General features: G+C 37.8%; 3 protein-coding genes across 4 annotated transcripts; all 3 read right to left on the bottom strand.

Annotated features, from left to right (window-relative positions):
* Positions 1-123: 123 nt before the first annotated feature.
* On the bottom strand, positions 124-11,170 carry LOC145891621 (mediator of RNA polymerase II transcription subunit 16-like). 2 transcript variants are annotated; one of them, XM_082981941.1, is made up of 19 exons: positions 11,004-11,170; positions 10,765-10,872; positions 10,258-10,412; positions 9,865-9,971; positions 9,211-9,338; positions 8,782-8,891; positions 8,559-8,675; positions 8,104-8,259; positions 7,513-7,643; positions 6,973-7,111; positions 6,324-6,463; positions 5,707-5,803; positions 5,196-5,303; positions 4,855-4,937; positions 4,296-4,431; positions 3,529-3,730; positions 2,970-3,111; positions 2,599-2,754; positions 124-434 (listed from the first exon to the last, which is right to left on the bottom strand). In XM_082981941.1, the coding sequence occupies exons 1-19, from the start codon at positions 11,131-11,133 to the stop codon at positions 302-304; spliced, it is 2,478 nt and encodes an 825-aa protein (XP_082838067.1). In that variant the 5' UTR covers positions 11,134-11,170; the 3' UTR covers positions 124-301. The 2 variants fall into 2 exon arrangements, with proteins under 2 accessions (XP_082838067.1, XP_082838068.1); XM_082981942.1 differs by lacking the exon at positions 124-434 and adding an exon at positions 848-1,816.
* Positions 11,171-11,851: 681 nt separating this feature from the next.
* LOC145891605 (endoplasmic reticulum metallopeptidase 1-like) lies at positions 11,852-19,420 on the bottom strand. Its single transcript, XM_082981940.1, has 16 exons — positions 19,256-19,420; positions 18,852-19,029; positions 18,199-18,355; positions 17,882-18,026; positions 17,480-17,652; positions 17,060-17,241; positions 16,769-16,890; positions 15,920-16,138; positions 15,152-15,381; positions 14,712-14,892; positions 14,201-14,429; positions 13,875-13,992; positions 13,313-13,457; positions 13,053-13,202; positions 12,336-12,512; positions 11,852-12,141 (listed from the first exon to the last, which is right to left on the bottom strand). The coding sequence occupies exons 1-16, from the start codon at positions 19,338-19,340 to the stop codon at positions 11,852-11,854; spliced, it is 2,781 nt and encodes a 926-aa protein (XP_082838066.1). The 5' UTR covers positions 19,341-19,420.
* Positions 19,421-19,734: 314 nt separating this feature from the next.
* On the bottom strand, positions 19,735-25,788 carry LOC145910607 (glioma pathogenesis-related protein 1-like). The gene is made up of 8 exons (XM_082997800.1): positions 25,599-25,788; positions 24,088-24,244; positions 23,612-23,744; positions 22,862-22,974; positions 22,607-22,675; positions 21,985-22,133; positions 20,641-20,845; positions 19,735-20,034 (listed from the first exon to the last, which is right to left on the bottom strand). The coding sequence occupies exons 1-8, from the start codon at positions 25,651-25,653 to the stop codon at positions 19,968-19,970; spliced, it is 948 nt and encodes a 315-aa protein (XP_082853926.1). The 5' UTR covers positions 25,654-25,788; the 3' UTR covers positions 19,735-19,967.
* Positions 25,789-26,669: the final 881 nt, after the last annotated feature.

Below are 26,669 nucleotides of genomic sequence, written 5' to 3'. Positions count from 1 at the left end.
TTTGTGCCAGAATATACCCTTTCATATACTCACACACAACAACTATGTGGATCATTGATATCCGTGTACCCCGCCCCAACGCAACGAACCCAAGGTAAAAATTTTATTTCAAACGATGGCAGTTTGATGACAAAAAAGGAAAAAAAGATGTTATTTAGTTCAACAAGACAAACTATAGAAAAAAGACCATGATTTGCGCAATAACAGAATTCCACAAACACAAACAGAACTGTTTCACACGAAAGTTGACCGACTCATGTCATAATTCAATACATCGAGTCCCAATATATCCTGGGTTAGTTCAGGGTTGATAAGTTTGCGTTGCGGGAACCAACTTCCACTGACCCCCACATAAACAGTTGGTACTGAACCGCTTGTCCCAAACCTTCAATGATTTCATCGGGAGGTTGTTGTAAGTTGTAGTTATCCCGCATCTAAACGTATAGGTTTTAGTGTCGTTCCGTCAATTTCAAAATATTGGAAAAAACAGCATAGGTTTGTAGGCCTCGCAGCCCAGGCAATGCAGCCTAGCTAGATCAGCAACTGTTTCCTGACAATTCGGAGTGAGATTTAAAAAATCAAGCTCCCGGTGAGGTTTGAACTCACGACCCTGGGCTAACCAGGCCCAACGCTCCAGCAATTGAGCTACAGGAGCCAAGTAGTTTCATGGGGTATATTGTGGCTAAGGTACAAAAAAGGTGTCTACAGGTTTAGTTTCGCTTTATTAAAAGCGTTTAGACACAAGGTTTTAAAATGTTTTGAAGTTTACACTTGGTCAGGCAAAAGGGTGGCTAGAATAAGTTGATTCCGTGAATGGAATATCTTCCTTGTTGCTTTGTTTGTGTTTCACTTGCATGCACTGTTAAGCAAATTGACTGGGATCCAATCATGTAGCGAGATTAACAGACAATTGTGCTAAGAACGAAGATAGAAAGAAACTGTAAAATGATTTCATAAATGTTCACCGAACCCGACAGCATTTTATTAAAAAAAAATGTTTCGGGGTTGAGAAGCTTGTCTCATTTGTTGACGACCCATTTGTGTAGAACGGATGCGTGTCTGCATGTATGTTTGCCTTAAACATCGCGGAGCCGATATATTCGCGTGTGCTTGACCCTAACTATCAACTGATTTTGCACTACACGCAGTTTTTTGGTATAAGGGGACTACCTCTACAATTATTCAACTCATACTTGTTAAATAGGTTTCAATACTCGGTAGTAAATGACGTCAACTCATCGCTTGCTCCTGTAACATGTGGAGTTCCACATGGGGTCTACTTTCGGACCTCTTCTCTTCCTGATGTATATAATTGACATCCCATCAGCAAGCTCATTCTTAACTACATTGTTTGCTGATGACACTTGCCTCATCATGGCGGATGACTAAAAATCATCTCTAGAAATTAAAACAAACAATGCCTTAAAACACATCTCACACTGGCTTCAGGCAAACAAACTAACACTCAACATTAGCAAGACTTCGTATATTCTCACTGGTAAGCATAGTGCAAATACTACATTTTCACTAAAATTGGGACAGCATTCGATACTACAGAAATTAACTACCTAGGAATTACTCTCCAAGACAATCTTCATTGGGACAGTCAAATTCACAACCTCGAACAGTATCTACCGTAATTCTGAGGGGCAGTATATAAACTAAGCAAATGGGTAACAATGCAAATACTTTTGGTTGCTTACCACAGCTGTGTTTACTCCAAGTAGCAATATGCAATCACCTGCTGGGGTTTCGGTAATGACAAAGCCTTCCACCATCTAAATGTTCTGCATAACAATAAAGTCTGTGCAATCACCTACAACAAGGCAACATTCATTGTCACTCGTATTTGCACAAAACTTAAAAATCTAAAAGAACCTGAAATAGCTAGACTAAAATTGTATCAATTTATGCACAAACATTACTTCGGTCAACTACCACAGTTATTTAATAAGGTTTTCAATAAACCATCATTGAAACACTCCCATTTCACCAAACATGCCGATGGGTCCAACTACTGCATTCCATTAATGAAAACTTCATTTTTTCAAGATACGCTGCTGTATCATGGACCCAAAATTTGGAATGCAATACCACTAACTGTTAAAAACCTTGGAAGTAATGCATTTAAAAAACGGTACAAAGCAATCACCCCCTCGCAATACAACTAACAAACAAAAAAGTAATATTAGTAAACACTTAGCACGTGCTTTTCGCTACCGCATGGCTCGAGCACGTCTCTGTTGTTTGCTTCACCTCGAATTGCATGATTTGTTTTTCACATTCAAAGCTATATTTTTTTTCCCTCTACATACCACCTTTCCATGTTTCCTTTAATATTTTCTGTGTTATTACAATGTAAATTTTAAATAGACCTTCAGAAAAGCTTAACTTTGATACCCTTCGGGTTACTTCAGCGTCTCCCTGCCCACACCTTCACAGCTTTACCTTCAGTAATTGTTCCGAAATAATGTGTTCCAATTTGTACTATCGTCAAACAACTCCGAGGGGGGGCAAATAAACGAATGAATGAGTGAAACTATCGTCAAACAACTCCGATATCCAGAAATCACACAAACCCAAAACAACGTTCATCACCTGCTGCATTCCTTCAGGTCCTGGTTTGGGGTCTTCCCCAGAAACAGTCTTCTGAGTGCGTCGATTTTTCCGCTGGACCCGAAGTTCACATATTCCATGGTTTGCTGTCGGCTCTCTATGAGGAAGGCGTCGGCGTGGGGTTCCCCGAATACGAAACTGTAACAATGCCAAATGTGCTTCTTATATTATGACATGCAAAAATATGTTCACAATGAACAAAAGTAAAAAATCAGCTCTTCGTTCATGTGCAGGAGAACGAGGGTTCTAATCCCGGTTAGGGAGCTAGGCGTCCATGCTAGTTTACATTAGCCCCTGTGAAATATTTGCCGTAAAAGAAGATCTTGGAGTGTTTAACAAAACGGTAAACTTACTTGGCTTCCCCTGTGTACGACCTGAGGTGGTTTAGCACGCCGCTTGGAGGCGCTATAACCTCAAGCGGAGGGATGGCGAGTTGGGAGCAGAGTAAACTACATTCACTCATCACCGCAGAGTCCGGTTCTTTCGTTTCACCAGCTGAAAAGAGAGAAGACATTGTTGTTACTTGTTCTTTAATTGCAAAGAGTTTGTGCTCAAAATCAACCATATAAGTGGTTCCAAATTTCCATAAACTGTTGACGTACTCATATCTAACAAAATGTTCTGACGATGAACCCGAGTAAATCTTTTATTTAAGTGCAACAGCTGAAAGCTGAAATACGGAAATAAAATTCCTCCAAATAAGCTTTCAACTAAACTTGCGACGCCCCAACGACATTTAAACCACGACCCTCAGTGTTGCACATAACTTTTTTTGTATTATTACAAATTTCCATTAACCCTGCGATGACCTTCTGTAAAAACGAATGTTTGTGAGATTTTTTACAATATGTCTGTTTCCCATTTTATTAAAAAAAATCCAAACTGTTTTCATTATGACGTCACAAAACTTACACGTTTGCCACAATGACGTAACAAGTTTAAAGGCGTGAGCGAGAACGTCGAGTTTTGTGTCGAGTAATGTAAAAACGGGTGAGCAAGCAGATTTGAGCAAACCCCAGACCCGTATGACGACCAACATCTCACGTAACAATGAGAGCCACGACCTGTTCCTGTACAAAGTTGATCCCGGTCGTTTCAACTGCTTCTGGTACAACTGTGAATATATGAATAGAAGTTTCGATCATTTTATAGCGCAAGGAAAGTACGCAACCACCAAAAAAAACTATATATATTATATATTAAATTTCACAAAGCAATCTGTGTATATTTGTGTTATTTTTAAATTAATGTAAAACATATTTATGATAATAATTTGTGCAAATCTCTAGAAAAAAATTAACAACATATTTGATAAATAAAGTAAAAAGTTTGCAGGTCAACACTTGCATTGCCAAATAGTGTTTTAACAGAAATCTTAAACAACTCTGAAACAAAACAAAGGGTTTGGTGAGAACATACAAGAACGACAAAACCCGAGAGATAGAAAAAATTTTCGGTGCACTCTATTTTCGAAGTTCGTGTGAAATTATACGAGCAACCGAGCCCCTACGATAGAATCCATTAGTTTCAAAGCAAACGATGGTGATGTGGGATTTTGCTCTGTATTGGCTCCCTACAGACTGGCATGGGCACTGGTGCGCTGCACCACCAGCACCAGGGGCACCTCCCGTATCGTGGTGCCCGAATAACACCACACGAGTTAACAGTAGACTACTTACTGTGATAGGAGCAGATGCGATGAGGTAAAGAGCAACATCAACCACCCACTGTATGAGTTGTTGTATAGATTGCAGGGTTTGGGGGTCGGTGTCAACCGTCTGGAGCAATTTGTCGATGTTTGACTCCGTCGACGAACTGGAATATTTTAAATTTTTACCACTCCGGGATTCGAACCCATGATATCCTGGCCACGAATCCCGATCAGGTTTTCTACTTGGTATATGGGTCGGGCTCTTAGCAGATGTTACTTAGATTTCTCTGATTCGTTTAGAATATCAAAAGTTTTCAGGAGTTGGTCGAATTCGAATAGCAGTAAATATTCGGTTCGAGTATTGGCACTACATGTTTGATGCTTGTAGTAACAGTTGTACTTTTTATATTTTACCGGAATTTGACTAGACTCAATGCCTTCATAAATAATTAACAATAAAACGGGCAATTTACGTTTTTTGGTAAAGTGCCCAATGTATTCAACACCAAAGAATGAGGAAATTTTGTCACGGTCGATTGCCGACGTGTCTCTGTTAAATCTACAATATCCCATATTTGGTATCTTACCATCCCACAGCTTTCAGTCTTATTGCAGGATCGGCATCTTCCCCGGTAACTTGCTGGTGAGGTCGAAGCAAAGAACGAAAAACCTGATTTAAATAAAGATAAACGAATAAACAAAAACCTCCAACAAGTTATATTGTTACGTGTGACAGCTTGTGCAAAAGCGTTAATAGTTACATTATGAGGTAATAGGAGGTAATAGTTACATTACTAGAAAAGTCGATCAAAGCCACCTATTTCTGACTAACAGGGGAAAGGCCCTCACAGCAAGGGAGATTCTGTCGTGGCATGAGAGGGTAGCCATAGCAACTGCGTTAACTTATTGAATCAATCGCTTAACTTACCAAGGAAATGGCGTCAAATAATAGAATGAGATGGTGATCCATAGAAGCCGGGTTCCCACATAAATGATACAGGGTGATTTTCATAGCGTGTAAACGTGACTGCAGAATCTGAACACATGATTATATTTCAGTATTAATTAGTGGTCACAAGTTTTCCATAAGAGACAGATATAAATATACGAGGACATTCGAGGACAATATATGAGATGTGACTTGAAGGGACAATGGTGTAGTGTTGTTATTGTCGTTAAGAATCGTAGGCCGTAGGTAGTAACAATTAATAACATTGAAAGATTTTTGGGCCAGGCAAACTTTTGCTGAACATTTGCATGTAAGTAAAGTAGTTTTACTGTTTTTAACCTCGCGTGACGTACTTTAGTAACCCCTAGTTTAAACTTTAACAACTCCTAGTTTAAACTTTAACAACTCCTAGTTTAAACCATTTAAGCCCATCACAAAGATCCAATGACAACACTGCAAAACCCAAGCACACGATGGTAATATACGATACCTGTTGTTGGTGAGCCGGTTGCTGCATCACTTCGTTACTCAACTGGTTTATTATTGCATCCACCATATGTGGTTGTACATGAAGAAGGACGTCCCACCTATCAGAGTGAAAAAAGTTCGTCATAAACGGTGTCAACGTTAAAGGCACGAATACAATATAGGACCTTAATGGTAGTCAGAAAACGTGTTTGAAACACACTTGTATTAGACCAGAAATCCCCAATCTTTTTACTCTACGGTTAACAAAGGCACTATTTTACGGCCTCCAAGCTATGGCAGATATGTACAACATAACCAAATGGTGAATGTACGAAGCACTACTCTATACAACGCTGTAACCTCAGCAAAGAAAACACAATTCAACAGTTATTGGTGGCTGGGTTAAGTGTGCAACCTGCTTTGGGTGCGGTTGGCATTCAAATTATGGCTAAGAAATGTAGGGACTATGGTTAAAATAGCCTCCGGACCGGCGGGACCCCTGTATTACAGACCGCAATAATAAAATAAACTATTTACTCTGGGGATTTTTCAGACATATTTGATTTAAGACACAAAATTTAGGTTGGCAGTCAATAAAAAATCAAATCCAGCATGTCTGGCAAATAATTCCTCCCTCACCAATCTTGTCCAGTAAAGAGACAGTACACGAGAAGATGAACGAGTTGTTTCACAGCCGGTTCCGAATCCCTCTTCCAACCCGAGTTCAACCAAGGGTCAAGTTTGTAACACAGCAAACTCCCCTCCACGTCCACCGTCATCTGAACAATGTTGTGGTTAATCACACGCAAAGGGGGAAGTCTCTGGTTGTTCGCTTTAACAATACTGTCATTGCTGATTTCTATGGTCCAGGGAAGGGGGGCGAGGTCGCAGTGGATAATGATAACTTGCCATAGTGCGGAATTCGGTTTCAAGTATTTACTTACAATATTCACAGCATGTTTAATGCAGTTTAGTTTTGCCCTTCATGCCTGAATAACTATTTTATATAAGTCCCACTTGTCAAACTGTTACCTACAGTATTCGTTGCATGGTTAATGTAGTTTCATTTTCAGTATTAATATTAATATTTTTTGACACAGTAACGGACAACAATTCCCTCAATGCCAGATTACAGTTTAAACGAGTTGAATATTACTATCAGGAAATATAAGTTTCGAATGGAATTCGTCCTTCAGCAACAAAAACAATCACATTCCTTTGAAGTTTTAATTCATGACGTGGCGCCTATTGGGTGGTTTCCCCGCCAAGTGCACATAGGACGACCCACCAATGAACAAGTCGTGGGTGAGAATGCGATGCAACCGACACTACTGCCACGCGCTTCATTCATCCGTGTCCGTTTCCCTGGAGATGTCGATTTCAATCTTTCCGGGAGTTGCTTGGTAACCAGAGTATTTAGGTAGATTCTACAAGGGGCAAACGGAAGGATGTTTAGGTGGCTGGCAAATACAGCGTTGCGTATATATTACATATTACATGAAAATAATTAAGGGGGTTATGGCGTTCACACAGTCGGGATTTGGAAATATAAACTCTGGCTTTACCCGAAACATCCGAAGTAACTTTTGTTTGTCATTAAAAATTCATGTATGTAATTTCTAAAAGTATATTAATTTTCCAAAAAATACAAAAGGACAGAATACAGATGTCACCAAAAATATTTCTTGAAACACTTTTGTCGTTTTTAGGATCACAGGTATATATATACTCAGAACATCTAATTATTTCTTCGTTATCTTAATTTCAAGTCATGAGAATTATGTGATGCAAAAGTTACCCACGAAACGTTATACAAAGTAGGACTCACCCGTGCAAAATCTGTACAGTGTTATCGGCCAACGCTACAGCAATGCACCAACCGCAATAAAACTTATGATTGTTAACGTTCGAAGCTTCACTCGACACCGTCATCAACGGTGGAAGGGAAAGTCCCATCACCTGGATAATAGAAAGCGTGACGATTTAAATGGAGGAAAATTTCTTTTCGAAAATAATTGGAGACGAGGATTCTGTCCAATTTTTGCTTATTGCGGACAAATTTGCTAAACACCTCTTATGTCTGCGATAAATGGGGAAAAAATCTTTACCGCAAAGAAGGGCTGTTGCGAACAAAACAGTAATTTACATCACAAAGTGAACTTTCAAGTTTGGTTTTATAACAAACAAATTGGCTGAACGTCTCTTATGTTAACAGCAGGTGACGTGAAAATGTTTGCAAAAAAATGGTCGAATAGAAGTATTCGCTTAACTCGTGACTCCCAAACAATTGCATTGTAGGAAAAACAGTTTTTTTTTTTCAGTTAGTCTATGTAATATAGAGGACTTTTTGGGTCGCACGTGCACTAAATCTTTCCTAAATGTGCATCGAAAGTTGATAAAACTCTGAACGATAAATTACCCGAGGCAAATCTGCCGAACTCCTGACGAACTGCCAGGCTTTTACGTCATGAGGCATGGCTGGCATCAAAGACTGGAGTCTCTGGTGAACTTTAGAAACGTCATTCCTCATCATCCACGTTTCCAGCCTCGATCCTGTTGGTCCGGATATACATACCTATTGTGGTCCGGATTAGTGAACGTTTTTTAAGCACCTCATGCAAGTTTAATTAAACGAGGTTTAATTTTATGGTACTTTTTATTAAACAAAAATTGACTTAGCAACTAAATATAAAATAATAGTTCACATTTGTGTGGCATCACCAGATCAATAATTAGGCTTCGTTTTCACTTGGTAAAAAAAAACGTAATCCCTTAACTTTAAAAATAGTCTGCTTGTCCCATAGGGTATTTGGTTTGCTACTACAACTGCTGGTGAACTTTTAATGTCGCTACAGGCAATTAAAAGCGACTCACCACCAGCTGAAACTTATCCTCATTCTCTCTAGAAAAGAAGTTGGTGTGCGAAATATGTGTGTAGGGAGTATGGTCATCCTTGGCAGCCCGGAGGGGAAGTCCTGGTAGGGAACGCACCTGCGCACAAGTCACATTTTAAGAGACAAAAGAACTGTTTCTCAATGTTTAACAAAAATAAAAAAAACATTACCTATTTTTTCGAATATTCAAACAAATATTTCACCTCAATGTTAAGTTTTCCGTCACTCGAATCCAACTTGAGCGTGATTTCATGAAACTGAATTAAATGGTTGATCATCCCATCTGACGTCAGAATAAGAATCTTCCCCTGACCTGAAAGTTCGTATGATCGTAAATTACAATCGTGAAGATCACAAGTTTTGGTGAAAATAAACTAGGAAGGTATAAAATTGTATTCTGAGAATGCTTGAACAAAACTTGCATTAAAATGCAACAGAAATAATAACTATCACAGTGGTTCATAACCGGGTGTCCGTGGAACATATCAAGGGGTCCATGGCAACCTCTAAGTAGTACAGAAACACACAGAAGCACGTCATAGTTTTGTTACATGAGAAACAAAAACGCATTGTGACGTACACCACGACCTTAAATCACATCAAGCTGGAACAGATTTATCGATTAGCTATACTTGTAAAGGTGATGTTTGCGAGTTGCTGGTGGCACGGAACATTTAGGTTTGCTTCCCCTTTTATTATTTCCGTTTCCGACTTGAACAGACGAACTGTGACCAGTCCCGTTCCAGTAACGAGGATAAATCTGCCGAGAAAATGTAAAAGAGCATCAAAAATTCATATCGTTGCTGTAAACAAATGCGTCCTGTCCTCCACAAGCCACCGAATCCAAACAGAAATGTTTACATACGTATAGATCCCGACTTACAATTGTATTTGGTCTTCGGATCGTTGCACTGCAAGTTTCGCAAAAAATGATCTTGGTCTAACCAACGCTATTGCAAAATCATATTATCGTAAGAATATACGTATATATATATATCGATCTATATTTCAATGACGTCATAAGCCTTCTGGCATAAGGGCTAAGAATACATAAATTCTTACGAATAGGCGACTTGGATGATTTTACAATAGCCTAGGTTAGACGCAGAATCGTTTTCCACTTAATATCCAGAACTAATCAAAGGCAGTTTGTCGCACAGAAATTGAAACATTTTTGTGTCAGGGTTGGTTGAACTTTGTTGTCACATAAATTTTAATACCAATTGCTCGACTCTTATCAAAGCTACTTGTTGTATTTTTGGCACAAGCAACAATTATCCACCCACCCTTCCATAGGTTTTCCACCAAATTGCATCACAGAGGGTTTAAACTTCATCCGATCGAACTTCTCTGCAGCGTAAGGAGCATCCAGTCTCTCAACATTGAATAAAACCTGAGGTATTTTAATGTTGTTACTATGGAGACAACGATCACACTTTAACTGCAGACAGTGCCACTGTTTCAAGCTTTTCAGGCATAAATTCATTGATGGCTGGAGGAATGGGGCAAAAAAAAGTAAATTCATTAAAATATATATCAAAAAATTTAATTGTTAAAAAAATTATAAAAAATGTAGTTTAAAATTAAATGCAACGCAAACTACAAAAACAACTATAAATCTAACATTTCATCCACTACTACTGAATAAGTCACAGTATTCAATCCCTTATTAATCTTACTCTTGTTCCATGGTGGAGCCAACCAACAGCCAGGATTTCTTCACCCTTCAGATCAACACTGTGTCTACTTTTTGGAGTCCATGCATTTGTAACAGAGTTGGGCATTGTCCATAAACAACATAAACCATGCGAATCGCCAGTTAAGAACTTTGTACCTGTTCCAATAAAATAAAATATCCTCACTGAATACCAGTTTGGTTGAATCTTCATAATGTTAAATATAAAGTAAACAGCTTGTTTAAGATAATCAAAAAATGTCTGGAATGTTTGCATCTTTCTAGAATAAAATATAAACACAAGTTGTTTTTTGCTAAAGCAGCCTGAAATATTGGGCTGAAAACCCTAATGTGTTATTGGTGTCCGTGCTATTATATTTGCACAAAATACAAGTGATTCGATTTTTTTACATAAATTCAATGACTACATAACAGACCTTTATCAGGATACTGCATGAAAGTGTACCCACCCTTAGAAAAGCGAAAAACGATGACAAAACATTGTATTTACCTGTATGGTCCCATTGTATACAGGTTATTTCACCTCCTTTGTAAAGAGTTTTGAAAACATCCCATGGCTGGTTGGGATTGAAGACGTTCAAGTACTGCTTGGAAAATCCTAAAAATTACAAATATTTAACAAAAATCATATGAACTAATCAGCATGTTTAAATTGTCTACAAATCATTTAAATTATAACACTGCAGACATGAAACAATTTAAAGCAGGAAAAAATATTTGGCCACTAACCTTTAACTTGCTTCTCAATTGTGAATGCAAATAAATTGCTAGAGGACCAAGAAAACACAACAATCCCCCGATGTCCCAATGACACAGGGTCGATTTCAAGAGGCCATTGCACCCTATAGACTAACTCCATTGTCCTACACCCTACATGGAATTGATCAGTTGGTTATACAAGATTATAAAAGCACACATATCAATCGGCATATTAAAATTAACAGCACAACAACTAACTGCAGAAATTTCAGCAAGGCTTGACATAGTAAAAACACCAAAAACACTTCTTTAATTTTTTGCATTGTTAATCCAGGAACCTTACCCTTGCATTGAAAAATCAATAATATTGCATTTTATGATGAAAAGAAGTATTTGTTTTGGTTATTTCAAACACAACAACATGCGACATAAACAGTTTCTCCAATACAAAAAGTATAGTTTGCACTTTGAAACATACAGTTGCCCATCTCAATTTTTTAATGTGCAAAGTGGACAAAATCAGACTAAAATACATGTTTTTGTCAAACAAACATAATAAAAACACCACAATTTTTTACTCAACTTGCATAGTTCCTACTGTGGTCGACATGCTCAGCAAATCAATCTATTATTACCTAAAGTTTAAGGAACAGATTTGAAGTGTAAAATACGTGCGAAACTTTACAATAGTCAGTTTTGTTTCTGCCAAACAAAGGTTGACAAAGTAGACATTTGTGTTGTGTGCAAGTACATAAAGATCATAATTACTTAACCTCCTATAGTTGTTGCAGTAGTTTCACTGATAAACACAAAAATTAAATACTAGCACAAGAAAACATAACATAAAATTAAAAAGTATGCACATTTTTTACTAATGTTTACAGGAGAAAGTTTTTGTACAGTGAAACCCATGTGATAGGTGTAGTCCAATCATAGACCTCACTGACGGCTTTCGTGAGTTCTTTAGTCAGTGGAGGAACAGGAATTTCTGTACTTTCTCTGTAATAATGTGCTGACACCCCAACCTCAAGTATCGGACCTTCGTCTTCCGGCTGTGTTAAATCCTCCACAACTGTAAGTTTAATCCAAGGTTTCCAAGGCGTTACTTGGTTCTTCCCGGAGCCGTAGTAGATGAAAAACCAGTCAGTGTAGAAACGACCTTCAACACCTAAAGATGTATCAAATGTTGAAATGGGAGTTGGCGGATACAGTACTAATACAGATAAACCAGATATTACAATGCACTTCAAATTTAGATTTATTATCCCATAAAATAATTTGTTTGAATAAGTTTGTTGGGAACTTTCATGCTACTCCTCAACATAAGTCTCTTTATGTGTTTCACTGTAGAAATAAGCGAACCTGTTTTATCGCTGGTGGGGGTCGAGCGACCATTTTTCACTTCATCTTCTATCGACCACTGAGTGAGACGGACAGATTTCTGCACAGATGAGAGGGGAGCTACGCACAGAGACATGTGGTCGGGTCCCGAAATTGTGAACTCAAATGTTTCCTCCATGACACGCCTGGTGGTGTTTTCTAAACACAAAATATCCGGTCAATGAATAAAATATGTTGAAACTCACCCAGAATAATTTTCAAAAATAATTAAGTTCTAAAATTAAGCAAAGTGGAGACAATAACTGATGAGACCTTATAGGTTGAAACACTTGACCGTCTTGAAACACAATTGCAAAATTAAAATTGGTTTTGGCAAACAGTTGTTTTCGGTTGAAACACAGCATCACCACTAACAATGCATGAGTGTTTCACACAATTGCATGGCAAGGCAGGATTTCCCCATTGGCAGGTCCTTATTTGGCGATCAAAGCTATTGTTTGGAGATCATTAAAATCACTGGCATCGCAGGAAAGCATTGCAGCCAAGCTGGATCCACCACTCATATTGAGTTTTTGTTACAATTATTACTCCCTGTAGTAGTACTGATGATGAACCAAGCAAAGGTACAAAACGTTTACTTAAAATGATTAACAGCATCTTAGCTTTGGCTGTTTTATTCAAAGTTATTATTCCCTTCATGTACAATTTATCAAGTAAATTTTGTTTCAAACAACTTACCTGACAAGACTTTGCTGGTATGTTGCACTGGCCCATATACTAGGGGTTCCTTTGTGATTCTGTCAGATGCAGGTGGAGCGACAGGAAGATATTTGGGGTGCTTAACCAGTTTGTTGATTGGTACACTAAATGGCCAGTGGCAAAACAGACCTGTCATATTGGACAATTATGAATATTGGTGTAAAATATAAGGTTGATAAAAAACCATAAAATATCGAAGAAAAAGTTACAAACTAAAGACATAAAACAACAGGCTTTACCTTTACATTCCTGCAGTGGCGATTTGTCCAAGTCTTCTGATCCAACCTTGATACTTAGACCGCTATAATCGAGGGCGTTAACCCACAAACCAGAATCAGTTGTGGAAAGTGATCCGTCCACTGTGTAGAACTCACGTTGGGTATGCTGCAAATATATATTGCTAAAATAAAGCATGAAGTGCTGATAGTCATAAGTACATTATATAAGTGATTTCTCACCATTTTCATTGTCAGAATTACTATAACAACAAGAAGCACTATACAGATATAATGAATTATTGTCAATCTACCCTAAGAAGGTCATTAGGCATGTCTTGACTGCTGTACTCTCGAATATAATAATCTTGATACACAGTATGGGGGGGAAATCACAAAATAGCATGAAATGCTTAGCCAGCCCTAAGTATTCAGCATCAACACCCCCTTTAAGAACAGGTCATGCAGCCCCTAATTACGAGCTCGTACATCAAAGCTACAAGTGTGCAGTAACTGTTATGTGATTATATGCAAGTATGTGATGTGATCATGTAAAGGAAAACAAGTTTGTTTGGAGTATGCGTACCTGCAAAAATAGTCTTTTCGGTTTGGGCTGTAAGGGGTTTGAGGAATATGGGAATCCATAACTGGAAACGGAGTAGATTACACTTAAAGCAGTGGAAGAGATGAGGAGAATCAGCAACCTGAAAATATTATACATCAATATTAACAAAAAAAGTTTATGAAAGTAATGTTTATTACAAAAAATTCACAAAAAAAAAATTTTCATAACAAGTATGAGACTAACATAATCCTAATAATATGTGGTTTATTCACTAACATTAAAAAATTTTTAGATACTTTACTGTACTTGGTTCTCCCCTTACAACATTGCACACTGAGTAAACTCACCACTGGGTTGACTTGAGGGCATGCAAAAAGTTTGTCGTGAAAATTCCTCCAACAAACGTTAAAACAGCAACAAGAAAAGCAACAATGACGTCGGGAGGGACAAGACTTCCTGACCGACCGCAAAGAGGGATGAACAATTCAAGGCAGGCAAAAACATGAGCTATGTAAATTATCATGGGGAGTGAGAGAAGGAGAAGGTGCGCCATAACCCTGACACTGGGAGATGTATCTGCAAAAAAAAAACAATTCAAACTGAAAATCACTCGGATTAATGAAATGTTTAGGCATAAACTGAATTTTAAACAACTGCACTCATCCACATCTAAATATATACATGAGACCAACAAGCTAGGATTGTGTGGAAAGCCATAAAACAAAATTGACTAACAATACTTTAAATTTTAACATACAATATTTTTTGGAATAAGTCTTTTATTACTGGGTGTCTGGGCTGAAAAATCCATTTCAACCTTTAAATGTTAACAAAACTTTCAAAAAATAAAATATTTACTTGAGTCTGGTGAAAAAAATGTGCCGAGCAAATAACATCTTCCCACCACTAAAGGCGCCATCATAAACAACAACAGAAAGCTAGATTGAATTTGAAGTCGGTTGAGTTGGAACAGAATGATTGAAAATAACAGAAGGGAGGCATCAAAGAACACGCCTTCTGTTAACCATGGATTTTTTACCTGAATTTATAATATTTGGTTAACATTAGTTAAACTACATTTCTCTGTTCAAATAATTAAGTAAGTAATGGATGTGGTACAAAACTATTTAAAAGTATTGGATTAAATCACATAAAGCTATTTTCAATGCTCTGAACTAAAATTAAATGTAAGTTTGTGAATAGTTTAAACATACATGTGGGGTAAACATGCTTTTCAAATATCTCGTAATACATCATAACTAGCATTGCTGAGTACATAAATGGTTTGGGAAACGAACCTTAAACATGTATTTATTTGCACAAGAGTGGACAAAGTACATTCCAGCAACCGATGACGGCAGGTAGAGGAAAATAGCCAGCAGTGGTTGACTGTAGAAAGACATGTATCTTCCACAGTACATAACGACACAAGCAACAGAAAGTGCAGACAACAAGGCTCCAACCAGAGATAGGATGATCACTGCAGTTGCTTTGATCAAATGTTTCCCATACATATCAACACTGTTTTCTATGAAAGAGTTTCAATTTTCCATATTATTAGCAACGCTTATTTGTATATACTGCTATTTCAACTGTCAGGCATAATAATTAATAGGATTGCTCTTCTGGCACTTAAGTTTCCAAAGTGTTTATTGAAACCGACGTTTTGTCTACCATCCGGCGAGACTTCCTCAGGGTTATGGTAGATGAAATGTCGGTGTCAATAAACTGAAACTTAAGTGCCAGAAGAGCGATTCCCATATTTGTATAGTTGTTAAACTGAAGAGGTTAATTTTTAGGGAATGGGTCTTTTTGTATAAGGTGCTTAACATTAGAACTAACAATAGTAATTTTGAAATGTTCCACAAAACCCTTTCTAGTCATTATGTTGCACAGTTTACTAATCACCCGTTAAAGTGTTTGGGAAAAGTACAAATATATTAATGTTGAGATGTTAAGTTCATAAATCACATGTGAGTCACCGGGATTGACTTTTTACAAAGCCATAGACAAGCAGAGCCCCACCCTCAAAAGTAAACAAGTATGTGCCATTATTTCTCACTAACCTCCAGAGCTGAAAGCTACAACCCTTCTGAAAATGTAGACGAAGGAGGCACCACAGCAGGCAATATTGAGTATGCTAAGCAGCCTCATCGGCAGAAGAAACATGTGAACCCCAAGAAAATCAAAAAATGCTGCTGATCCGTGCTTGTACTCCTCTGATTTACTCAGCAAGGAGGATGGAGATTTGACCAAGTGGTTCACGACCGCCAAAATGTTGTCACCTGTAAGATTTTTAACATAACTTGTAAAATGCTTGCATTGTATACCTCAGGAGGAGTAATAAATGCATTTTGAACGAAGAACTTTATTATGCAGAAGTTTTTAGTTTTCACACATATTGCTTTTGGTCAAATAGATGTTTTAGATGATAAAACTGTACCTTGGTATAGGTGATAAAAATTTAATGTATTTTGGCTTTTGCATAATTTACTGTCATTAAATGAAAGTCAATTAATCCTCACAAAAATTGCTTTTGGCCAAGTATATTTTTTAATAGATAAACTGGGCACAAACACAATGCATACTATTTTGCAAGAATGAATTATGTTTGTGTGGAAGTGATGATGCATCATGACAAAGTCTATGCTTACTGGTTATGTTAGTGCAACTGACATTGTATAAGCTTACATGCATGACATATCACCCATGCCAACATTAGTGCAAACAAAATATGCATGATTTCCTTCTGTTGACTTAAACATTATCCTGCTGTTGCCAAAAGCAGCTAAAACACCTATATATGCCGGTGTTTTATACAAACTAATTATCCAGCTTGGTGGCATGCACATTAATAACATGGTTCACATGGCTTTTTTAGTAAGTAAACTATTGTTCATAACTTTAAGGTTTACCTGCCCTCTGGACACACCCAGGATGAACCATGTTCGCGTTATCATATTGTGTGTGGTAAACATAACCATTCTTTATGTACGCAAGATCAAGTCCAGGTACTTTACCATAGTCACGGAAAATTCTAAAAAAACAATAGAAATATTTCATGAGCATATTTTACAGACAGTGTTCATTTCTTCATTCTGCACAAGGTACAATTTACATAAAAGTTTTTCTGAGAATTAGAGGCATTAGTTTCTTTTGGAAATGTTAAATTGTCTGCAAAGAAAAAGTTACATACACTTCTTAACCTGAAGTCAGTGTCTGAAGGAACAACTCCACTTTGAAAAAGTTCCTGTGCAAAAACGGTCCCGTACGGATAAGGGGCGTGGTTTATCCAAGAAGTCAACAACCATGGATTCTCTGGTCCTGTTTGAAACACTATTTCTTTTCCACCAGCACCAGCTGCTTCCAGGTTTATAAATGCTTTCACCTTCATAATGCAGAATAACATAAATTCACAAAATATATCCCAAACATCACAAGTTTTATCGGGTATTAAACTTTTAAGAGTTTTAAAATTGTCTTTAAATATAGCAAGACATGGGTGCAAAATACTTGGAGTTGATTACTTTGAATAAAAAAGCCAAAGGTAATATCATATTGCATAATACTAATATGCATCTATTTCAAGTATAGCTAGACGTATTAATTTTATTTTAAAGACATACCTGCTTTGCCCACTTATGTTTAGTAATGAAACCGTGGCTGGCCTGCAAAATATTTTCCTCAGCACCGTTAAACAGAAATATGGTAGGGTGTCTTAATGGAGTTTGATCATCGGACACAAATGCTCTCATGAGCTCCAATAACACAGAACATGCGACAGCATCATCGCTGGCACCTGAAAATAACAGTTCGTGTAAAATACGTAGCAAATTCATAAAACATTTGGGACTCTGGGCAATAATTAATACCATTTTAAAAATTTAATTATCAACTCTAATGCATGTTTACACCTCATCTAGGGACATTTAAAATTATATTATACTCTACTGCAAATGCATTCAGAAACAAATAACTGTGTGCAATAAAACATTCCAAAACAGAGGTATAACTAAATGGTGTCTTACCTGGAGACCCAACCACAGAGTCGGTGTGACAATTAAGTAGCAAGGCAGGACCTTGATCATCAGGAGGTGATATTTTGACAACTGTATTTGTTATGTTGGTGTAGTAGCTTGCAAAACCACCCAGAAAATCAATACTAAAGGAGCCCTACAATGTAAAAAAAAACTGTGAACAATTAAAAACAGTTCATGCAAAGGAATGACATTTATTGTTTAATTTTGACTTTTATAATATATTTCATACAAGTTGGTGATCAGCATGTTCGCTGTTAAACAAAACGTTCATGAAGGTTTTGATCACAAGTATACAACTTTCTTACTGTGGGGTGCTGGACGTCAACTTCAAACTTAACAGAAGAACCAGCTTGTTTTTTAATTTCCAAAACTTCTTGCAGAATGTATCGCACAGAATGAACTTCGTTAGCTGTACTCCCAGCTACACGATGCCCAAAACTCACAAACTTTGTCAAATGTTTTCTAAACATGAATGTTTCATCATAAAAATCCTGAAATTATTTGTGTGCGAAAGCTGTTCTATGCAAAGTGGAAAATATCGATCAATCAGACAGCTCTATAAATTTGTGTATAAGCTGCAGACAGATGGCCACTGTTTCGACCTAAAAGGTCTCATCAGTGCAGCTGGTGTGACTGTCAGACGACTTTGCTGACCAAACGGCCAAGCAAAGACTTCCACAAGCTCTATAAATGTTGAATAACATAAAAATATGTTTTGCCTTAAAGAGGCATCTTCCGATTCTGTGACTGCGGAATGTAAAAATAATAAAGCTGTTCTATTTATTATAAGCATTTTTCAGTGGAAGATAATATTTGATGATAAAAAAAACTACTTTATACTTTTTGAACCTGTCTTCCATCACTCCCAGAACAAAAGACTTCGTAAACAATAAGTTACAAATAAGAAATTCAACATCTCAGAAAAATCTCAATTCATTGGATGTGAAAACAAACATACCTTGCTAATTCTTCGACAAACTCGTGTGGTTTGGATTCTTTTGCCTGTTTTGGAAGTGGAAGATTTGAGTTTGAATACCATACCAACACAGTGGCACAAAAGTAAAAGAAAAATATCATCAGGAACCAACTACTGTTGGGAACAAAATGCTGATGTACAGGTTTGCTGCCTCTTCCACCTTTTGGAATACAGAGTAATACATTGTTAAATTAATTATGCAACTGGACAGGAAGATGAAATTCCGGACAAAAGTTGCATCCACAGTTGATAATTCATTTTTATGCCACATGCTTGGACAATTCAATGGAAATAAAAATGTATTCAGAAAGTTTGACATTACAATTGTTTCAGATTTTGAATTTGAGAGAAAAACTATAAATGAAACCTAAAAACACTCAGCCTACCACAGTTTCTACCACGACGTTCAACATTTCTGGTTGCATCGTCCGGTTTAGAAACATGCCTTCTTCGAACGGAAGGGTCTTCCATTGTTTACGCAATCAAAATTAAGCCACACTTGACCTAACTTAACTTTTCTCACGACCAAGTTTTCATTTTCTTTTGCAACCGGGTTGTTCCACTTCGGTGAATACGGGAAATACCCTAGTCTGAATTTCTTCGCCAAGTAATTTTATAGACTGCTGTTAAGTTTTCTATGCTAATTTTGTACTAAATTTGTTTGTGGCAAAATTACCTTCCCGTAAAATCTGAAAATATTTTAATATTGCTTCAGCTGCCTTTAGGTTTATTGGCATTGCAGAGATTTGGCAATTGTTATCATATATTTGTACAAAATAGCCTTTATGACACGTCAATTTCGACGACCATTTGTCAACAGACACCAAAAACCACGGTGTTTATGATGTATCTAATTCTAAACAGACCAAACTAAAGCATTTAATGTAAACAAAATGTACTGACAAGCAAAAAAAAAACATTTGAAGCTAGCAAAAAATCAGCGGAAAACAGTTGACAATTCACAGCAATTTACAGTAATAGATTGAAAATTACGGTGAAAACTCGACAAGCAAACATGGTATTGTGACTACAACTGGAATGGTGAAGCACATTTGTTAATATTGCGATGGAAGCAAAATATAACGACCAATTTCAGCGTTAACAAAGCCCGTTCTCATATTTATCCATGACTTTCTTCCATCTTTCCATCGATTTCTGCCATCGCCTGAAAAACATATTTTTATAGAAACCGATTATTTTCATAAACCTACAACAGGTGTGTCCTAATCCTGTTGACATTTTGCTTCAAATGGAGCGGAAACAGAATCCCACTTCGAGTGTTGCGCACTCTGTTTCATCATATGGGTTTTGACTTAGTCAAAATCTGTATGTTTGTGCTATTTATCCTAAGTTGAGGCGACCTACTTTTAGTTAATCACCATCGTTTTAAGTGATCGCAACACATATGGCGAGAATTCCCAAACCTATATTAAGTACATAGTTAAGTGACATTTTACTAGTCATCGAAACTGTACTTTCAATAAACCACTGAAAAAATGCCATATTGTGACGTATACACGTGTCTGGAGGGGTATCTTGTGAAATATTACAGTTAAATTTCGTGTGACGTTGGTGAACTCTCTGCGATACATAAACTTCGTTGCAAGATTGTAATTCCAAGGAACAGATTTTTGTGTATTGCTACATTACAACGGGATAGTTTGCGCACAAAATCAGGACACTTTTTCACCCCTTGTTTTTTTATTAAACGGCCAATGTCGTAACCGTAAGTATTTTAATGGAAGTAATCATACCCAGATTGAACCCTTACTTGTAGTCCGCTAGATATTGTTTTGCTTTGTCGTCTGGACAAGATGAGATTGGTGGAGGTTGAGTCACAGTTGGACGTGCTGTACTTGAAGTTGGAGTCTGGGTGGAAATTGTAGTGCTTTTCATCGTCGTTGACGGCCGGGTTGTTTTTTCTTTAGTTGTTGTTGGTTGGTAAGTTGTCGTCTCCACGGATGCGGGTGAGGTTTCTGTGGAATATCAAAGTATCCATGTATCCCCTGGGAACATTGGTGTGTATTTAGTGCTCTTCAGCTATCAGTAGCGCTTTTATGTGGTATTAGTTAAACCAACATGTTTGTATAGTCAATTGGGATTATTTAAGTCTGGAAAAGTTAACGTCTAGGCTGCGTGACCAACGACGCCCAATACCAGACTGTATGACGAAACAATAAAAATTCACCTCAGTCTGAACCAATTAAGTGATAACAAACGCGAGAATCTTATTCCATGCAAACCATGTACAACCGGAGTGTGTTGTTTTACCATAGTATGCGAATACAAGCGAATCAAGTTATCACAATCACAACATAAACGTCAAAGCAGGGACAGCTGTCCCATAGGACAGGGTCTGCGTAGTCAGTTCGGGCGCAAGACAATTCACTTTGGGTCGCACAAAATAAGTATAAATTTACGCATAAGGTTAGGTCTACATGTTTTTGCTGAGTCCGATTCTTACGCCACAGTTATTATGGGGCTAGTACTACGTTCTGACTGACAGTAAAGGTGTTTATAATTTACTTTAGGTTTAGGGTCGCGCGAATTTACAGTCGTTTTCTGCGTAACACTTGGGTGTTACGTCGAAAATATTTGCGTACCCCTGCCTTAGTTCGCCAAGTACATATAATCCAAGTTTATGTGCAATGTTATCGAGTCATTTCTCCTAACACCGAACAATGCCCCTTTATTCTATCACAAGTAACAAGTATGCGATTATTGGTTCATAATCCTTCCTGAGCTGTTATCTTTTTACTTGGAACGCGAGTCGTCGGAAAATTTTCAAGAGAATTGCCTTAAAATGTTTTTTAATGGTTTTGCAGCTAATGGGTTACTTGTATGAAAATACGTTGCGAAATTCTGCTGTGCCATTTCGTAGCAATTCAAGTAAATGTTCTTGTGTTGAAATAATTTTTGTTCTAAGCATGTTTTCCTGAAGTTTATAATTGGGGTTTAGGCTACACGTCAGTTTCCGGAATTAATAGATTATAGTGACGCAAAAATGTTTTTGGTACTGGTGTATTTGGCAAATAATCTTTTCTGTGACAAATAATGACAGCATGGCTCGGTACTCGATGTGATGATTTAGTTTCATTTAATTGTCCTTTCTCACCTCCGGGGGTTTCCTTCAGGCCTACGTCGGATGAGCGGACGCAAAGTTTAAGCCCAACATCACACTCTTCGTCGGCATCGCATGCAGAACATGGAGGGCCAGCTATGTAAGGAGATAAAGGGATACTTGTGCCATCATGCATCTTCAACCTTGAAACAACAGTCAAGGTCACATGAAACCCGGGGTCATACTAACCAAGAGTTTCTCAACGCCCGCCAATTAACCCATTGGGGGGACTGGGTTTTGTAGGGGGGGCACAAGCACATTCGGCACTGATAGCGTTAAATACAAATTTCTTGAAAGTGGTGTTGTTGGGTTTTTTATGTTTGTCATCTATGTTTTTGTAGTTGAGCAGAGGCCACAGGCTCTTGGGGATTACACAGGCACGAAGTATTAATGTTTGAGATCCACTTCACCAACCGATTTTTATGTGCAAAGGATTGCTAACAACTTGATATTGAGTGGCGCAAAAAAATTTACAGAATTGACTTTGGGTGTCTTTGGTGAAAGCTTTTGCAGCAAAATGTTTATATTGTGGTGTTGTCCAATGTTCATATTGGCGGCAGAAATTCATCAGTGGTCGCAAAATTCAAGGCGAAAAAAGTTAAATAGTAAAACTTACTGTTGGTTGCCTGGCGGCCCGTAGTAGCAATTGAACATTAAGCCACGGATACCCAAACCGGTGACTCTCCTGAAAATAAGAACTTCATAACTACAGCAACAAACTTATTTGGAGAAAGCATTTTCGGGCGTTAATTTACTGGCAATAAAATAATTTAAGTTGGGCGCAGTTTTTTTTTATTTTTTTCATGTTTTTTTTTATAAACTGAGTTTATAAAATAAACTAATCTAACTCCAACCATCGAAGAATACTCACGCGCAAAGAGTCAATGCGCATCCCACTTTGTACGTTGTAGCCCATACCACCTGTGTGTAATGCCCGCACTCTCCGACCTCGCATACGTTTAAATCAAAGTTGAAGTTTGCCACCTGATCACGACGTAGGCAATGGAAAAAACAAGAAAGATTTTTAGTGCTACAAGCAACATGGAAACGTTTACTTCCGTAGGCTAAAACCAGTCAACTTTCTTGCTCAAGATAAATAAATTTCGCCTATGGAAGTAAACGTTTTCACGCTGCTCGGCATATAAAGTATAAGAGGTGGAAATTGTCACAACAATTGTAACAGAATAGAAAATGACTCTCAGATTCACTTACGTGGGATCAATGACACAAAGTTGTTTTCGAGCGAAACAGTTGGATTATGGTGACGTCATAGTGTGGCAATTCAGTGTAAATTTGTGTGCAGAAATAGCTGTAAATTGGTTTAATTGCACCAAGATAAACTTACATTCCCCATGCAGGGTTTTGGTTCCCTGGCCAACTCAGCTTGCCCCGACAATGGGTTGGGGTTTAAAGGTATTTTTGGTGGCGACCCAATACAAACTGAAATTATCAATTAAAATATTGTGGTTTGAAAAATTTATGTGGGGTCTTAAAGGTCCACGGATCCCAAGCGGACGTACATGCTCTGTGTAAGTGCCAGACATTCGACTTATTCGTAGCCGTTTCACTTATTTCAAAATTCCGGACTTTTTCAATAAATTGTGCCATTATCATCTCTTACCTCGTCGTTGTACCACTTATCGACAGCGAGCATCACCGTAGTTTGGACGTTCATGTTCCCAAAATATATATTTTCCCCTACTTTATCGAACAGCGATGTGGAGAAATTCGTGTCATGTTTAAATTCGCACACACTGTAAAACAACAATTCAAACATGAAATTTTCAGGAGTAATTCGGTTCGTGCTGGCTCGGCCATTGCGGTTTGTTAATACGTTACAAATTATTTTTTTTTTTAATGTTTAATTGCACAAAGTAACAAGGTTTATATTGATGAGTAATGTCGTACCTGAATTTAATTTAACTATCACTCAACCAAATTTACATAGTTTTAATTTAGATTTTTGCCAGCCCGGTAATCAATTTGATCAAATGCGACAGATTTCAGTCTAAACCTGTGCACCTCTACCTTAATCGATAGAAATAAATCGACTTTGTAACATACAAGAAACACTTTTCTACGCAATATCTCGCTCACTTAGCGTGGGTTTGGGCGATGGTAGCCAACTCATGGTCCCAGCCCATCTCTTTCATGTTGGCGGCTGGCGGTTCAACCGATGAACGATATTTGTTGTGTTCATCCACCAAAAACTTGATGTACTGTGAGATGTCAACCTCACGGAACACTTGGCCGTCTAAATAAAGCAATAAGTTGAGTACACGTGTGAATTGGTCAAGTTCAGGGACTACTGACCATGTAGGCCTCGTTCGATCGCGTTATTTTGCCTCTGCATTTAACATTTCTACAAATCAAACGTATTCTGAGCTATTTTTATTGCTACGAATATTCATATATTCCATAGATTAATTCACAAACAAAGAAACGTTAATTTCCAGGCCAAAATCTGTCAGCCTTGGTATATACGACATATATATTTCGCTTTCAAGAAAAACCATGTAATAATTGGGTGGGTTTAGTCGTTCACAAACTTTTCGAGTCAGAGGTCACTTGATTAGTTTTTCTGGATTCGTCGTCGTCACAATAAATATTTAACAACAAAACTACTTGACGTGTTATTTAATACGGGCATAAAAGCCTGTGTATCGGCATTTTATGCAAGGTATAGACTTAATTCAACAAATTTCTTTAATTCGTACTGGATATCCCACGACTATACGATCGGTTCTGGGGTTCATAACTTTTGGTTCCAAATGTTGATGGCTTTTTAATATAACATTACCGAAGAAAATGTAAGTTACAGTAATAATTAAAAAATGGTTACAATTATAAGCCGTTTTTGGTTAAAACTTTGCAATATTACACATTGTATGTCATACTTTATACCATTTTGCACCATATACGTCCAATTATCATCATTAGTGAAACTTTCGCGGCACAAAAGTAGTGTTCGGCGGCTCTGAAACCTGCTCTTAAGCTTTTTGAAACGCAAGGATTTAGACATATTCGGAAAAAAGTTGTTTCTATGTTACAGTGCAACGTTACAGTGCAATCAATTACAATTTTGAGGGAAATGGTTTGGTTTTAAGTGCCCTACACAGTTTATTGGCCTGTCATTTACGCTTGAAAACCCACTTGCAAGTAAATGGAAGTTAAATTGGGAAAATTAAATGATGCGTAATTGCTGGGCGCTGCGGTGCCTCAGGTACTTCAGTAAACACGTAATTTGAAGAAGAAAAAACGGACAAATTGCTTGTGATGCTAACCGTGAAACAGTCAAAAGTTGTTCCGCAAATAATGCATTTCATGACACATATTCTTTGACTTGTCATATTTTTAACCTACGTTGAAGTAAATTGTAAACCAATGAGTGAAACCCTTATTGAATATCACGCAAATAATTGCATACAGGCAACGAACAATTCCGAGAAAATAAACAATATGCAGAACTTGATTTGTGAGTTTTAAAATGCAACACGTCAAAACCGCAAATGCGCAAATCCACTCATTCGACAAACAACACAGCCATGATTGAAAGCATGTTGACAACACGAAAATATCAACAACAACCAACAGACTGTGTTACTTACCAGCTACAAAAGTTACGCTGAGCAAGGCGAAGAATAGTATCCCGCTTGCCTTCATTTCCTTGTTTTTTTATGCTGTCCAAATTCTCACTGAAGGTCCTTCGGTATCAGCAGAGGTGTCAGCTTTCACGCGACAGACTCTTATCGAGATGCAAGAATAACCTAAAGTTGTGTGCTCATGCACTGACACTGGGCTGATACAAAGCAACAAAGTAGATAACAGCAGTTTGAAGGGAACACATCACTGTCAGTACCCTCTCTCCCTATCAAGTGCGCATATTTATCATTGCCTCTTTTTCCCACCGATACCCTTGGTCAAACTGGCACGCGATCTGCTTTGTTCGAATGAAAAGGACACGGGGCATTAGTTTTTCTATGCCGCGGACAGTGACTTTGGCGAAACGACGTTATAGCAATACGAAACACGGTTGACACAAACTAAGCTACGGGTGACCAAGCGCGACCTTATAAACGTGTCTTGAGAGGAGGGTATAGTTTTGTGCGTTCTTCTCTCTCTCTCTGCTTCTCCTTGTGTCAATACGTTTTCGCTAAAGTTTTGAATGTCCTTTTTACTTTGCTACCGAATGGAAACAGTTTATACTCGAAGTATTTATGGTGTTTCCCATGGGCGTATCCAGGGGGGTCTGGGGGGTCCCTCCCCCTTTTTTTGTCAATACCTTCATTAATTTAGGTACACAAGTACGATATCAAAATTTTTTTCTCGAAAACAAACGAAATCTTTTACGTAGCACAACAGGTGCTTTGACGCACAATCGTCATTGTTTTGAAACACATTGCATTGTTTGATAATTAGGGCACATAACTTGTATTTTTCCAATGTAGCCATGTTTTGTTGGTTATGAAACCAGTTTTGTTGCAGTAGATAAGTAGCAGGAACAATGAGGGACAGCGGTCAACCTCGACAGGTACTGGCAGGGCGTGTGTATGACATGAACATTTAGTGACAGCAGTCAACCTCGACAGGTACTGGCAGGGCGTGTATATAACATGAACAATGAGAGACAGCGGTCTACCTCGACAGGTACTGACAGGGCGTGTACATGGCACGAACAA

The sequence above is a fragment of the Ascidia mentula genome, chromosome 1, assembly GCF_947561715.1.
Source record: "Ascidia mentula chromosome 1, kaAscMent1.1, whole genome shotgun sequence".
NCBI lineage: Eukaryota > Metazoa > Chordata > Ascidiacea > Phlebobranchia > Ascidiidae > Ascidia > Ascidia mentula.
The sequence above is the reverse complement of the archived record's forward strand: the minus strand, read 5'-3'. Positions and strand labels throughout refer to the sequence as shown.